The sequence below is a fragment of the Lolium rigidum genome, chromosome 3 (genome assembly GCF_022539505.1).
Source record: "Lolium rigidum isolate FL_2022 chromosome 3, APGP_CSIRO_Lrig_0.1, whole genome shotgun sequence".
NCBI classification, from domain to species: domain Eukaryota; kingdom Viridiplantae; phylum Streptophyta; class Magnoliopsida; order Poales; family Poaceae; genus Lolium; species Lolium rigidum.
This window is the reverse complement of record NC_061510.1, coordinates 305,655,359-305,670,975: the sequence shown is the minus strand read 5'-3', so window position 1 is coordinate 305,670,975 and position 15,617 is coordinate 305,655,359. Positions and strand designations below refer to the sequence as shown.

General features: G+C 43.5%; 1 protein-coding gene, 1 long non-coding RNA gene and 1 pseudogene across 3 annotated transcripts; 2 read left to right on the top strand and 1 right to left on the bottom strand.

Moving 5' to 3' along the window:
- Positions 1 to 1,613: 1,613 nt before the first annotated feature.
- On the top strand, positions 1,614 to 2,735 carry LOC124699797 (annotated as a pseudogene).
- A 1,235-nt stretch (positions 2,736 to 3,970) lies between these two features.
- Positions 3,971 to 6,776, top strand: LOC124699796. Of its 2 annotated transcripts, XR_007001525.1 has the most exons (5): positions 3,971 to 4,632; positions 4,939 to 5,006; positions 5,089 to 5,180; positions 5,292 to 5,438; positions 6,413 to 6,776. It is a non-coding gene; the product is annotated as an uncharacterized LOC124699796 (long non-coding RNA). The 2 variants fall into 2 exon arrangements; XR_007001524.1 differs by lacking the exon at positions 3,971 to 4,632 and having other exon boundaries at positions 4,640 to 5,006.
- Positions 6,777 to 9,916: 3,140 nt separating this feature from the next.
- Positions 9,917 to 14,679, bottom strand: LOC124699795 (histone-lysine N-methyltransferase SUVR4-like). Its single transcript, XM_047232040.1, has 7 exons — positions 14,288 to 14,679; positions 12,873 to 13,894; positions 10,915 to 11,174; positions 10,729 to 10,795; positions 10,574 to 10,624; positions 10,132 to 10,228; positions 9,917 to 10,054 (listed from the first exon to the last, which is right to left on the bottom strand). The coding sequence occupies exons 1-7, from the start codon at positions 14,481 to 14,483 to the stop codon at positions 10,008 to 10,010; spliced, it is 1,740 nt and encodes a 579-aa protein (XP_047087996.1). The 5' UTR covers positions 14,484 to 14,679; the 3' UTR covers positions 9,917 to 10,007.
- Between the last annotated feature and the right edge of the window lie 938 nt (positions 14,680 to 15,617).

Genomic DNA, 15,617 nt, shown 5'->3' with positions numbered 1-15,617 from the left:
ACCTAATGTGTTCACGAGTTGGTTAAAAGCGGTATTTTTCATCATGAGCATGTTCACAGCTTCGACATTGTCATTATTGTAGATGTAATTCAGATTGTACATCCTCTCTCTGTCGCGGACAAATATTGGTGCATATGTGATGCACGGCCTAGTATGTTGACTAATGGCTCTTGCGTGCATACAGAAGACTCATGCCTGGATCACAACTACGAGGGCACCAGCTTGAACAAATAGCTTCTGCAGGTCGGCCTAAGTATTTCAATGTGGCATAATCATGAGCTAAATCAGTATGAATCTAAGTTAAAGCAGTAACAGTAGGAGCGGGAGTGGGTTGACCGAGCTTACAATCTTCTTTGAAGGCGTTTTCATTCTGCTGACGCCGGGGACGAAGGGGATCAAATGTTGATGGAGGCCAGGATGGGTCGCCGCTCCAGGAGATCGACCACTCTCACACCAGTTGGATAGCACGGCAAAGAGGTTGACGGAGACGGTCCCGGGGATCTCCCCAGTCGATCGTACCGCCGCAGATCTAGATCGACACTGCCGTCGCCTTCTGGTCTAAGGGGATTTCATTTTCGCTAGGTGGTGACCGACAATGGAGGGAGGTGAGGCTACTTTGTGCGCCTAAACGCGGAGCATGTTTCCAGCTCCTGCCTTTTCCATCATGTTTCTCCCGCACAGGAGTTCGGCCGATTTGCGCTCGTCGGCGTCTGTCCTCATGAAAACGGCCGAATTGAGTGTTTCTCGCGGGCTAACATTTGGACCGCTTTAAACAGTGCAGTTTTTCCATACAACCTTGCCAACCAATCGCCTGATTTTCAGCCCAGTGAAAGCGATAAACGGCCCTGCAAGCAACCAAGCACGTCCTATATGTGTCGATTATACAGTAGGGGTCAACTTTTTGTGCAAATATTTAACTTCAAACAGGTGGCTGTGTTACCTTTTGGAAGCTCCGTTGTAGCCCAGTCATATGAAGGAGACACTGAAGATGTGAACTCCTTCATAAACATGGGTTATTCTCAGAGCTACACAACAACCGTACGTCTCGTGCACAATAGTTATTTCTGTTTCCTCGTTTCAAAAAAAATGGTTATTTCTGTTTTCTACGACCATTCGGCAACAATACTCCTTCACGGCTACGCAGGAGCTAGCTCCTTTTCACACAGTACAACTTCGTGCACGCACCGTACTGATGTGTACCTACTTCCTCCGTCCACAAATAAGTGAACATCTAGCCCCTAAATTTTGTCCACAGAAGAGTGTACTTCTAATTTTCAATGCATTTTAATTGCTTCTCTCTCATCGCACGGAAATCAAACCCAATAATATTGAGCATATGTTCTTCTTGTTTTTTACAAACACTTAACTCATTGGAGGTGAACTAATTAAAGAGAGAAGATGCATCTTCCCAATGCATTTTTTACTTCACTTCATAATGTATCTTGAAAACCCCGCACGTACACTTATTTGTGGACGGAGGGAGTATCTCCCGCTTTAAAAAATACAAGCACCTCCGAGAACTATATATATCTCCTAGTTTCATTGCACAAACCAAACCAAAACATACTCACTGCTACGGGAGGCAAGCAATTAAGAAGATTGCAGGATCAAACATGGTCATCCCCAGGGCTACGCTCCTTGCCCTCCTCGGCTGCCTCTGCTTCTTTAGTTCTGTCCTCGCAGCTCGCGAGTTGAACGATGACTTGTCCATGGTGGCAAGGCACGAGGATTGGATGGCCAAGTATGACCGCGTCTACAAGGACGCTGCTGAGAAGGCGCAGAGGTTTGAGGTATTCAATACTAATGCTCGATTCATCGAGTCATTCAACACCAGGGGCCACAAGTTCTGGCTCAGCATCAACCAGTTTGCGGACATCACCAATGATGAGTTCAGGGAAACCAAGACTAACAAGGGGTTTATTCCTAACAAGATGAAGGTTCCTACGGAATTCAGGTACGAGAATGTGAGCCTTGATACACTCCCATCAACGGTGGACTGGAGGACAAAGGGTGCGGTCACTCCTGTCAAAGACCAAGGCCAATGTGGTAAGTACATTCAGGCTACAAGAGAATCACATACATATGGAACTTCTGCATTATATAACCACGTGTATGATTGCATATATCGTAACAAATTCATTTGCAGGTTGTTGTTGGGCTTTTTCTGCTGTTGCTGCAACAGAAGGCATTGTCAAGCTAAGCACTGGCGATCTTATCTCGCTCTCGGAGCAAGAGTTAGTGGATTGTGATGTCCACGGTGAGGACCAAGGATGTGAGGGTGGTCTCATGGATGACGCATTCAAGTTCATTATCAAGAATGGAGGCCTCACTAAGGAATCTAGCTATCCATATTCCGCAGCAGACGGCAAGTGCAAGAGTGGGTCTAGTAGTGCCGCAACAATTAAGAGCTACGAGGATGTGCCTAGCAATGATGAGGGTGCCCTCATGAAGGCAGTCGCAAGCCAACTCTGTGTCGATTCTTCGTGGACGGAGGCGACATGACTTTCCAATTCTATTCCGGTGGTGTGATGACCGGTTCATGTGGTACTGATTTGGACCATGGTATTGCAGCCATCGGTTACGGAACGACCAGTGATGGTACAAAGTATTGGTTGCTCAAGAATTCTTGGGGCACAACATGGGGAGAGAATGGATTTCTAAGAATGGAAAAGGATATTGCTGACAAGAAGGGCATGTGTGGCCTTGCCATGGAGCCTTCCTACCCCACGGCTTAGTTAAACTATAAAATGCCATATATTCTCTCACACACACAATATTGAATAAATACATGTCTCTTCGTCCATAACTATATGCTTGTAAATTGTGTTATGCAAATACATTATATGTATCTACACCTTGTTATGCAATTCATGAGTCATGACTTCTATACAGCTATGTTGAATGAATGCTGGTTATATTTATCTTAGCTAAGATATTCCGGAAGGATGGTATTTGTGAATGTAAACTGAAACCAAAAAAAAAGGAATTAAATAACTTCTGTTATCAGAAGCAGTATTTTGAAGAAAGCATATTGCATACAGACTGGAGAGATAGGTATATAGCTAGTGATTTGTAGACAGTTCACAACATGTTAGTCAACTAGGTGATTCATGAAGTTATTTTCTCGTGAATGAGAAAACAGTAGAGCAGTGCATGCTGTCCCAAATGAAGAGCTAGCATAGGAGCCTCTGTTCCATTAGGTGGAAAAATATATACTGGTACCTAGACGTTTGCCTAAACATAGTAACTCGTATATTGGCTGTTGTCTGCAATGAATCAATAATTAGCTAGCATGACAACGAGCTAGTCCTGGGAATAGCCATGCCACCTCAGTTCCTGACTCTAGGCTGTTTTAGTTTTCTAAATGCAATTCCTAAAAGTAGGACATTGTAGACCTTTTTTATCCTCTCTCCTGAAACTTCCTCATAGGAGAAAATATCATGTGAAAACCAAATAAAAATATGCTTCAAAGTTTCTGATATTCTAAAGAAAAATACAATTTGCTTTGGAGGTGACTAGTAGTACTATAGTATACTACTCTCTCCGTCCTAGAAAACTTGTCTTAAGTTTTTCAAAATTTAGATGCATAAGGAGTACCTAGTACAATCAAAAAATATTGAGTTTTCCTAAAGACAACAGTATATTGCTAGTACTACTAGTCTCTACTACTTAAAAAGAAGGAACGTGTTCCCCCTTCTCCCCCTACTTTGGTCGTCCTCTTGTCCTTCGCCGTCGCGCATTGCCCGCGCCCAAATGGGCCAAGCCCAGCAAATCAGTACCACCTCTTCGTTTGTCCGTCTCAAGCCATCACACCTAAATCCCCACCTCTCCCTAATTCGTGCGCCGCCGGGCACCCTGATCGCCGCCGGCGGCCCGCCCACCACACACGTTCGTGCTCTTCCTCAGCAGCTCAGATCTCGCGCCGCCGTCATGCCTCTGTAGCTCGATCTTGTAGGATGACGACTGAGGAGAACCCGTCTGGCTTCATCCCCATCCCCCACAGGCGCACCTCCAACACCATCGAATTCATCCCCACACCTAATACTTCCGAGGTTCCTCCCCGCCGCACAAAACCACCGGCGCCCCACCTCCAGATCCGCTCGTCTCCCCCGACCCATCTGGCGATTGGCAGCGGCGCTGAACGGTGATGCTGCGGTTGGAGGTAGAAGATCCGAGCCTCCATCCAATTCCAGGTCGTGGATCTCTCCGAGATCCTTTCCATAGTCAGCCTCGTCACTAGGCTGATCTACTTACGTAGCTTATTCAGCGTCAACTTCGTCCAGTTCATCGTCTCCTCGACCGACGAAGATGAGGACTTCCTCGTAGGCTCCTCCGCGGTACCATCGGTGCCACACAAGATCCTCTAGAGCGCCGACGCGGTGTTTGAGGAGAGGCTGCAGGATGATGAGTAGAACATGGTCGCCGCCCGGGAAGATCGGCGTGAGGCAGTGCGGAGGATCACCAGCAGACATATCAAGGGACTCCCGCTTGACGGCTTTGTCCATCCTCAGGCAGATCGATCTTTATATCTTGGTTGTCATCCGGGTGCTTGAATAGATCAGGGGACTCCTGCTTGAGGGTCTGGCCATGTGAGCAGCGTACCACCAAAGCCTCAGCCCACGCACTACCTTGGTTGTCAGCGGTATGACTCCTTTTATTGCTTCATTTTGATTGCTTCGTGGCAGTACTCTTAGTGTGGTGGTCACAATCCTTATAGATGCTAAAATACTTTAGCTCTTCTTCATGTTCTGTTATACCCTGCCTAAAAAGTTGTCAAATAACAGAATTTTTCATGTACTCGCGGTCAAAATTAAATACTTCAAGTGATGCTATTGTGAACGGCATTGCATATCTAAGGTTTGCTGTCAAATAACAGAGTATTTTAGCATCATGTTCATTTGTTGTTTCCTGAAATGCTTTAGCTCTGTTTCTCTGAAGCATGGGGCCTTTCACTCACCAGGATTGCTTCATGACACAAACGCACCATCAGAACAATTGTTGTCCAGGTATTGTATATTTTCTACTTCTAATCACACGAGAATCATTCTGCACTTAACCCACTTAACATTCCCATCTGTTCTTGATCAGTGGATGATGGCGGATCGCGGCATCAAGCACTTGGAGATGCTGGTGTGAATAAGAGCCTACACGTCTGGATCAATCTCGTCTCCAAGGGCAAGGTATATGTTTCCTATTAATACACCAGTCATCTTCTTGAACAACTTCATCAGTACATGGAAACGAATAATCACTCAACATTTCTACTTCTGCAAATTATGATGAATGTGAAGAGCGAGCCAATGTACAAGGAACTGTAGAGCAAGGACCTAAGCCAGGCCTCGAAGGACGGCGTCGACGTCCGCACATTGTCATTGAGACCTCTAGGGTTCGGTGTAGGGAGAGCATGTTGACAGCGCATGGATGAAATGTTGCTTCAGGTTTGTGCTCTTTACATGCTTGGTAAAATGACAACCTTATAAAGCCAAGAACTTGTTCTTTCATTTTTTGTATGGTTCATTTTCAAAGTGTATTGGTTTAAGCACTTACTATTGTTCACTGAACATGTGCAAAGATAAGTCCCAATTGTTATCTATGTCAACTTTGAATTGCAGGAAAATATTCTTTTTGCCAGCTTTATTAGTGATGTTACAAACAAATTGTTCAAAACCATATTTTTGCAAGCAGGTGAAAAAGACACCACAGGAATAAGCGATTGTATTCAATAGTGAGTGATAGTCCCGTGAATTTGTAGACCCATATACCTCCATCTCCTATGCTTTTACACTGGAAGTTTTTATTCTCTTCGTGTATAAGTCCTCTTATGGTGTCCAAATGTTTTTGGATCAATCGAATAAGGGTATACTGATGCATGGCTGAAAATTTAAGTAGTCTACAGGTCAAATTATTTCAATAGAGATTAAGTAATGTAATAATTCTGTCAAAATTCTTCTGATTAGTTCTGTTACTGGTTTATATCTGCCAAACGGATGTTAACAGTTATGCAACTTGCTTGCCAGAAATCCATAATCACCTCAATCTCCATCGCTCCCAGATTTTGCTGATGCCTAACGTGCGCACCACATTAACTCGCCTCAAGAAGCAGCAGCCTTCAGGCTCTGGGTGCTTCTATACATGCATTTCATCAACGTTTCTCCAAACAATCAGGATCTGGGACTAACCATTTATTATAGTTTAGTCATAGCAGATTCCGAAATCTAATTCAAGATATAGTTACATCGAAATTGGGAATGACATCGGCTATATCAGTACATGATGAAATCATTTTTAAGAAGCACACTTGATTTTATAAAACTGAGAAGATGGTATTATACTGTAGCTTGCTTCTTGCATCAATGATGAAGAGATGTGCTTCTGTGATCATTGTTGATAGTACAGGGTCTTCCACTTTCAGGTTCTCGAGCAAGGAAGTTGTATATTGCAGCACTATTCAGCTCTTTCTATGCGTGGAGTTGGCATCAGGTATTCAACACAAGTTGTTTGCTTCATGATGCACACTTGATAGTTACAGTACATTCACCAAGTTTGGTTGATTGATCATGGTAAAGTCATAGTAAATATTGTAACCTTCAAAGTTATATAAGTATATTCCAATTTAGCATATAGTACATATAGCCAGGAATCTTGACTGTCCATAACCTTCAGTCTAGGATACTTTAAATAGTTGCATTTTTCCTAAAGAATTTTATCTATTGTGAATGTGCTCCATGTTATGCTTTCGATTGTTTTGCAGTGTGTGTATGCATATTTGAAAACTGAAAGGGTCATATCTTCCATGACAAAAGGGATATGCTCGTTGACCATTCCTCAACGACTGTTTTTTTACTGATGTTAATTAGCTCTTTAGGAACTAAGTAACTCAATTACGGGCCAACAGATACTGAAATGTCGAGGGCACCTCTAAAGTACCTTCTTAACCTCTAATGTTCTGCTGGAAACCTACCTAATCCTTTATATGTGTCGTGATATTTGGTGCTCAGTCATTTACACCATAGTATCAAGATAGTGCTCTTGCTTCTTTCATTCTTGTCATTCATTTCTTATATTGCCAGCTAGCTTTTCTTATATTAAGTTTATAAGGTCATTACTACTACTTGCTACCAGTGTTATTGCGACGAGTTTCATGCTCTTTTAACTTACAATGTCACTGCTTTACCTTAAAATAGTGTTGATGGAGAAATGATGAATTCCAGTTGGAGAGAATATTACGAGAGATGACACAAATTGCAGCATAGTGACAATTGGGTGACTAATTGAGTGAGATAGTTGTTGCGTTATAGCTGGTGATATATATATATTTTTATCGGTCTGCGCGTAGTTCCCATTTTAAGGATCAATACCACTACACCAAGAGAAAGAAAAATTTAAGGATGTTATTTGAGAGCTGGAAAAACCTGCAACTTTGGCGAACAGCAATGGGCAGCAAAAGTATATGAACATCTACATGTATTATCTACTGTAGCTAACTGAAAGTTATGTATGGATTTTTTTTTTGATCTCTTAGTGTTGTTCCTGTGTCGCAAAAGAGATCAGTACAGAAGCATAAGCTAGGATGCAGGCTTTTTTTTGCTTCAATGGTTTCTGTTTATTCCTGGAAGTATTATCACATTTTTGCAACTGAACGGTACATGTAGATCACCTTCTAGAACATAGAGCAAAATATAACTCATGATTTTCAACTTCTCAGGTGGTTTTCAATATAGTGAAAATGAAATTCTCAGGGGGACAAGGGCAGCCACTCTTGAAGCCACCGCGGAGAGAACAGAGAGGGGATGCCTCCCCGATTCACCCCCCATCCAGCAGATCCGTGCCGGGTAGAGAGAGGGGCGGGTGGAGGGAACGTGTGGAAGGCTCCCCGGGCCGAGGGAGAGGTGGTGACTGGAGGCGCGTGATACTTCCTTGATGCCCTCCATGGGTCAGCGGGAAGGACATGCCACTGATACGTGCTCTGTTCTACTCTGCCTCCAAATCCAGCTAATCTGCAGTCGCTGAGCAAGCTGATTGATTCATGTGGATTTCAGGTTTGACCACAACTGGAAGAAGATAGAGGAACATGTTCGTACAAAGACTACGGTACATGTAATAATACATGCATGTATTCAACACATGCATGTAGTCATGCTCAGAAGTACTTCCTTAAGGTGCAAAATCTAGGTGTCGCCGCTGGGCTGCCGCACCCAAGTTATGCTCAGAAGTACTTCAATTTTTGTATGACACAAATACTTGTAAGAGTAACACAGCTACAACATTCAAAATCTACTAACTTGGCCAGCAAAAAAATACATTTTAGTTGCCTTCGCAGTTGCCAGAGCTGATCATAACTTTGTGGGTTTTGGTTACTTTTTGTGTTAATTTTTTAAGCAGGTACATCTTATTTGGTTACTTTTTGTGTTAATTTTTTAAGCATTTTATGTATGTAAGTGTGCTAGACTTTCCGATGCATGTGCTTTCAGTTTTATAGTGCAAGAAAGTAAAGCTATCTTATGAAGCTTCTGTCTACCCTACAAAATGAGTAGCAATAAAATGCCATTTGTGGGAGGAAAGATACGAGAAATAATGATAGGTTTTAGAGCAAACGGTTCTATGCATTGGAAGAAATTTTTATAATGTAATTTTGTATACCTATGCTACTCATATAATATTTTCTTATTAAGGATAGCTGTTAGTGTATAAAAAAAACAGAGGCACTATACTTTATTCTTCTGTTTGCATTTGTTGGGATCAGAAAAATTATTCTTGTTATTGACACACTTACACAATGAAACTGCTGCTAATTGTGTTATGCAAAGATGGCCAACATGGTGGAAGATGCCTAGATAAGAGACATGATGGGTTGAAATGGGTAAAAAAGACAGAAAGAACGCATGTTGGTCTTCCAAGGGATAAGAAGGATAAAAATGCCACGTATAGGTTTAGGTATCCAAAAACTAAGTTAAAATATATCATCCTTCTTTATATTTTGTTTTCCCGTGGCAACGCACGGGCATTTTAACTAGTACTAGTAGAAGAAGAAGAATTAGGAAGGGGGGTTGAAAAGGGAAGGAGCGGAGAGAGGGAATCGTTACCTTGGCTGGAACTCTAGGACCTGGGTTAGGCTGCAGTCGTTGAACCGCACTTAGTACCCCATCGTCGTCGTCCTCTTCTCCACCTTGGGCTCTCTTCCTGCTACTCCATTCGCATCCGCATCCCAATCCAAATCGAAATTAGCATGGTGTTCCTAGTGGTTGTTGGTATTAGGCTGCTGTGACCAACCATGCGTTTATCTCTTTCTTCTCTTCTCCCTTCTTCGGTTTTTCCCCTTTGCTCTCACAACTCACGACAAGTAGCAGCCTCGGCTTGTTCGTTGTCTGCTGTCCAGCTAGGCGCCTCACTCCAGTCCTAAGAGTATTTTCTTTTGTTATTATCTACCAAATCATCCAGCATAACATTTATCATCTTAAGTTAACTCAAACATGATAATCTCAGATTAACTTAACTCTCAATAATCATAATATACTGTACAATTTAATAAGGGAGGCCTCCAAATGGAATACATCAATCTAGCTTTTCCAACTTGCAAAAGATTCTCGTCTCTGCATAGAAGAGACCCTTTTCTTTGTTGATGGAAATGCCATGAACAACCTGTTTGAGACCTTGACCATTACCAGAGTATACCTCTTGGCCAACTTGCAAAATGGCCATGCAGAAAGCATATTTAAATGCACAACTGAAAGGCATGCTTCCGGTTCCATTCCATTAGATTAAACACCATGTTCAACTACTACCTAACTAGTACATACATCTCTAATACTACAACTACTACTACATAGGTCATAATACTCACACAGAGGAGAAGGCCATCGTCTGCTCATCCGGGCTTACCACCCAGATCCATCCTTTGTCCAAAATGCACAACTCAACACACATTGTTTCTTCCGCTGCTGCAAATTCCTTAACTACATTGCCCTAATTAACCCTCCCTAACCAAGCAACCATTGCATTGCAATGCATCAACCTTCCTCCCCAATGGCAGCAGCAGCTACTATGCTTCTCTTCCCTGAAAAAGCAAAACAAAGAGCCAATCAAGCTAATGCCAATGTTTTTCGAGGCCAAGCAATGACAACAAACACGTACTCAAATGATGCCTCCTGCCCCGGCAGTACCGGCTACCACAAAGGCACTCGAATGGTTTCACAGGCTGCTTCTTGGTCTCGAAATCAAGGCCATAGTCCTGAAAAACCAACACCAACTCACTTGCCATGTCTTTTGCTGCGGATCTAATATGTGATATGTTGGCTTTTCTTTTATCTTACAGCACATATGCACTTTTGTACTTTTCAAAAATGTAATACTGTCAAGGACTTGCACATAAACAAATTCTAGGGATACAACTCATAAATAAATAAAGCCAACAGTAGGCACATTAGGGAAGCCCCAAAATAGATAACAGCAAACGCAATGCCATGCAATTCGTTCACTTTTTGCAGCTATAGAGTTTGGCAGTCATAGAAAATACACACCAACAAACATATGATAATGCATTAACATTAAGAAATTATATATATGCAAAGCATACCCATGTCAGTTCCTCGAAAGCCTCCACCTTCTTGCTTGTGAAGAATGCCAGCTGTTTTTTTATAGACAAGAGCAGTAGAATCATCAGCATGACGTCACTATCATATGGTATTTTCAAAGTCCAACATGGGTAAAGTGGTCAAGAGTAGCACTTACATGATAATAGTGATGATCAGGAGTCTCCACTTCAATAGGAATCACTGCTAGATTTGCATCACAACATCTACATGATGGTGGATGGTTGTTACAAGCAGAAAAAGATAGATTGGGAAGATAACTTATAGGCCTTACTGTCTATTAAAAAAAACATCAAAGAAACGGCCAGAAAGAGCTAGAGCATACCTGTGGTTGATGAATCTACCAACATTTCCATAAAATGAGCCATCTAGGCATAAAGCCTCTTCATCCTTCAGTTCAGAACACCAACCAGCATCCAAAAGTATCGGATGTACATACCTATCATTTTGCATGTTTTCAACGGCCCTTTCATGCATTTCTGTACATGTCAGTATCTCACCAGCATATTCGCAAACGAAAGCTCCTTTAGGCAATTCATCAAGCGTGCGGAGCCCCCAACCTGTCCCTTCTCCAGTGAAGAAGACCTAGATAATAAAAGTAACAATAGTTGAAAACCATCTGGCGTCATGGATTAAATGATTTCAAACCTGTGAAATTGTTAGTAGAATCAGCACGCTGCAGACCCCATGTCGTGTGGGCTGATTATCCCCACAGCAGTACCAAGTCCACAAGGGGCTGCGTCTTGCAGTAGCAGTTCAGATCCCCATTATCCTTATTTAGACTGTTCTTTTAATTAAAGATAGGATCAAGGATTACGAGCAATGATTAAGTGTCGCTCGACAAGTCTAGGTTTTTGCACCACAAGTTTACGTGTGTGCAACTCTGATGTCGACAAACTGGAGCAACACGACAAGTTGAACTTGTCGATTGACAAGTTGACTTGCCGGCGACAAACCTCGACTTGTCTAGGTCAACTGGTCGAGCGACAAGTCATATGCCTGGGATATAAAATGTCTTCGTGAAACCCTACGACCCACCTACAACCCAGAAACTGGTAGCGTCTCCCTCCACCAGACGCCTCTCCCCTGGCGCTTTGCAGATCCACACTAAAGGGAGAAACCGCTTGGAGTACAAGAGATAGAACAAGCTATCCTATGTCTCATGCAACCGGCAAATGGAGAATAGGTTTCAGAAGCTGCGTGAGGAAGGATCCAAAGGAAAGAGGGCTAATGTGCTAATCCTAGCAGAATTTCAATGGGATAATGAGTGGGTCGATATCCTACAAAAATTGATAGGCTAGTTACTTAGTATGTTTTTAGTAGTTCCTTGTCGACAACACATCGACAATTCTAGCACTTGTCGAGACTTGTCACGACTTGTCTGCTTGTCATTGATTACGAGTTCACAAGTCGATCTAGGGTAGCGACTCATAGACCTAGTCATGACTCATGTGGACTAGTCGACATGAGTCCAGCAATAGGTACCATAAAGTACTAGACTGTATAATTACTAATAATCTAATACTAGTACATAAAATAGTAAATGTGCAATACAATAGAAGGCTGGGAATAGGGGAGTGGTGGAAAACCTTGGCAATTCCATATAATGGCCAAGGCCTTCCTCTTCTCCATGAACTAGCAGCTGGCATAGCAGAGCAACAGCAGCAGATAATGGGAGGATCCTGGGAGCAGAAGCAGACAGTGGAGGAGCAATACAGCAAGAGCAGCAGCCACCGGAGGAGGAGCAGACCAGAAGCAGCAGGCCGAGGGAGGAGCACACCAGCAGCCGCAACAACCAGGGGAGGAGCCTCGCAGCAGTAGCAGCAGTTGGTGGAGGAGGACTGGGTCGGCGGGAGTCAGTATTCATTTTGGGTTTCACGGGAGGATACTTGGCAGCTTGATCTAGGTTTACCAGACCAATTATGACATGTGAGGTCAATTTTTAGTCGCTCAACTCAAAAAACTGGACTAGTGGAGGTTAGTCATGACTAGTCGAATGAGTCGCTCGACCCGTAAAATGAGTATTGAGTCGTCCTTGGAGTTGTCACTTGTTGACTAGTTTTTTCGAAAATGACTTGTTGACTAGTTGCACGACTCAAAATCCTTGGATATGATTAGTTTCCAAGTTAGTTATCTTACTTATCTACCAAGTTAGGTTGTAACACAGGCTATATAACACCTTGCCATATCATTAAATAAAGCAAAGCAAGAAATATCAATATAATCTGGTCTCTTGTTCATGACACCCCAGCAATCTATGTTCAGAAAAACAGTAAATATTACCTGTAAATTGCATGTTATGCCACGCTGAACCACGCGGTTACCGCATTCCATGTTGCAGCCACATTTGCTCCAGCACTCCTTGATAAACTTCCTAACAAGGTGGCCCCGGCAAGGCTCTGGTGAAGCTTTATTTCTAGACCTCTCAAGTGGGCAAGTTTCACAAAACACCTTCTGATTTTCTGCTGGAAAGAGGTTCACAGAGACACACTCATCAATAAGTGCTGGCCTAACCAAACCTTCTAATGTATATGCATATTCACCCCCAGTTTCTCTTGCACAAGCACATGGTTCAGGTGCAGACAAGCAGTTTCCAAAGCAATCAGCGCAGCAGTCTTCCCCACCAATCTTCGCAAGTGACATGTCAACAAGAGCATTCTGGAATACAACATTCTGTGGTATATAATAGAACGAAGGCGGAAATTTCTCCCCGCCAAATTCATTTACAATTGATATCCTTATGTTTTCTTCTGCCTTGGATATATCCGTTAGATCATGGTTAATCCTCAATGTGGATAGTGCCAGATGCTGCTGCTGGACAGGAGTCGAATTCACTGGACAATTCTCTGAGCCATTAGAAACCAACAATTCCTCTGCAGCTTTCTGTTTCATCTTCCTATCATCCTCTGACCTGCAGCCATTGCCAACAATATCTGGTTGTGTAGTATGCTCTACAGCATGTTCAGTGCCCAGTTGTAAAACACACTGGCATATCTCAGTCATGAGGCTGCCAACGGAAAAATCAGGAGGAAGAACATTGGATGAGCCAAGACATTTGTCATCAACCATCTTGAAAACTTCTTCTAAAGCAGGCATGCGGAACTTTGATGGATCGACACTGCATTTCAGTGACATCTTAATCTCACCCGTAGCAGATGATGCTACAACAATGTCCAAACCAGGCGCTTCCTGAACATTTCCAACTGCAGATCCTGTTCCATTGTTCAATGAGCTGCATGTTGGGTCTACCGAAGAAGTAGTTATTTCCCTATTTCTGCAACGCTGAAATGCCCTGTTTCTAGCACCTATAGAAAATCAAAGAAGTCGAATCAGCATAAGACCGTTGCTGAAAGAACATAACAGCAAAGATGTGATCGACCAAAGGCATATTTAACACGCTACTTAACAAGAGTTCAACCAAGCAAAGTTTCAGCAGGTGCGGCCTCTGAAGTTCAGCAACCCTTATTCAATGCATTAAGTTACCAAGCAAAGGATGCAATTATAGCAAGAGTACCATTGGCATATCTATGTTGTAACATTGTAACCAAGCAAGCAGATAATGGAATTACTTCTTATGCTTTAACAACTGACGGTTACCAAGCAAAGAAGCACAATGCCGGCATGATTTGAAAGTAAAAGAAAGGCAAATGTATCTGCTTAACCTACGAGGACAAAAGGATCAAATGGTCAGTGACAACCTGGGATCTGTTTAGGATTTCGATCAGACTGCGGCGGAGGCGGTTCTCGAAACCCAGACGAGGATGCCACACCTCTTGGCGAACGGTCAATCGGGCCAGGCTGAACATCCCAACAGTTCATATCAACAGGCTCAGGCTTGGGCTCCCTCAGGAATACGTCATCCTCCGGCTGGAGATAGGCATCAATCGTCTGCATCTGCCGCCTTTTGCCGAGCACCCTCGTAGAGCCTCTAGCCCGCGGAGGTGAATCGGCTCGAGGAGAGATGGCCAGTTCCGTGGTAGTGGCTTGATGTTCGGCTGTGGGACAGGAGGGTGGAGGCGAGGGAGGGCCGAGGGGGTCCTCGCGGGTGACGGCGGTGGCGAGGGAGGTCGATGGGCCTCCTTCTGCCGGGAAATCGTCGGTCTCCTCCTGCTCCAGCTCCGGCTGCGGATCCCCGCTGCCATTGGCCTGAACAGCGGCCCAAGAAAAAGGCATTTTGTGAGGAGAGTGGATTGGGGACTGGAGGATTAGAAGGAAGGGGGGTCGGGACCTGAGCGTCGAGGATGGCCTCGGCGAAGACGCGGTAGTTATCCTCCTCGATGAGCGCCCACCTATGGTCGTAGAGCTCGAGGAGGCGCCTGAGGACGTTGGAGCACAGCTTGCTGGAGAAGCCGAGGGGCTTCATGGCCTTCATCGCCCGCCGCCCTCTCTCCTGCTTGGAGACCGGCCGAGAAGAACCCATCCTTCCCTCCTTTCCTTTAAGATTCGATTCGATTGGAGTGGAGTGGAGCAGAGTGGCTCAGTGGATGGAAATAGTTGGCATCGCCATTGCTAGGGTTTGCAAAGCTTGGGGTTTTGGGGGGGATTGGAGCTGGGTCGATTCGGGGAATCCCAGTGTAGATGTGCCTTTGTGTTGGGCTTGGAAGACAGTACTCCTCGCATTCACTGCGCCGGGTGTCTTTTTCTACTCTCTTCAGTGACCCGAATTTAGTACTACAGTATTGTTTTTTACTAAATCTAAATCAATTAAAAGGGATCAGAGAGTATAAAAAGTTCAGCAACTTTATTGATCAAATCAAATCATTTAAAAGAGTATCACCCCAAAGTCTGGACCCATATCATGCTCTTCGAGCTAAAATGTTTGACAAATCATTCACAGTGGTTTGCTAATATCGACTTAAAGTTACATATTTCCTGAGATTACCAATCAAAAATCATAATTTTTAGAATGATGTGTGAGAAATGACAATTCTAGAAACAAATGTCCATCAAAGACAATGAAATTTTAAAATGATATGTCCCGTCGCCTTTGGCGCGGTTTTTTGACCCACTTGTTATGTCTAGTGGTTG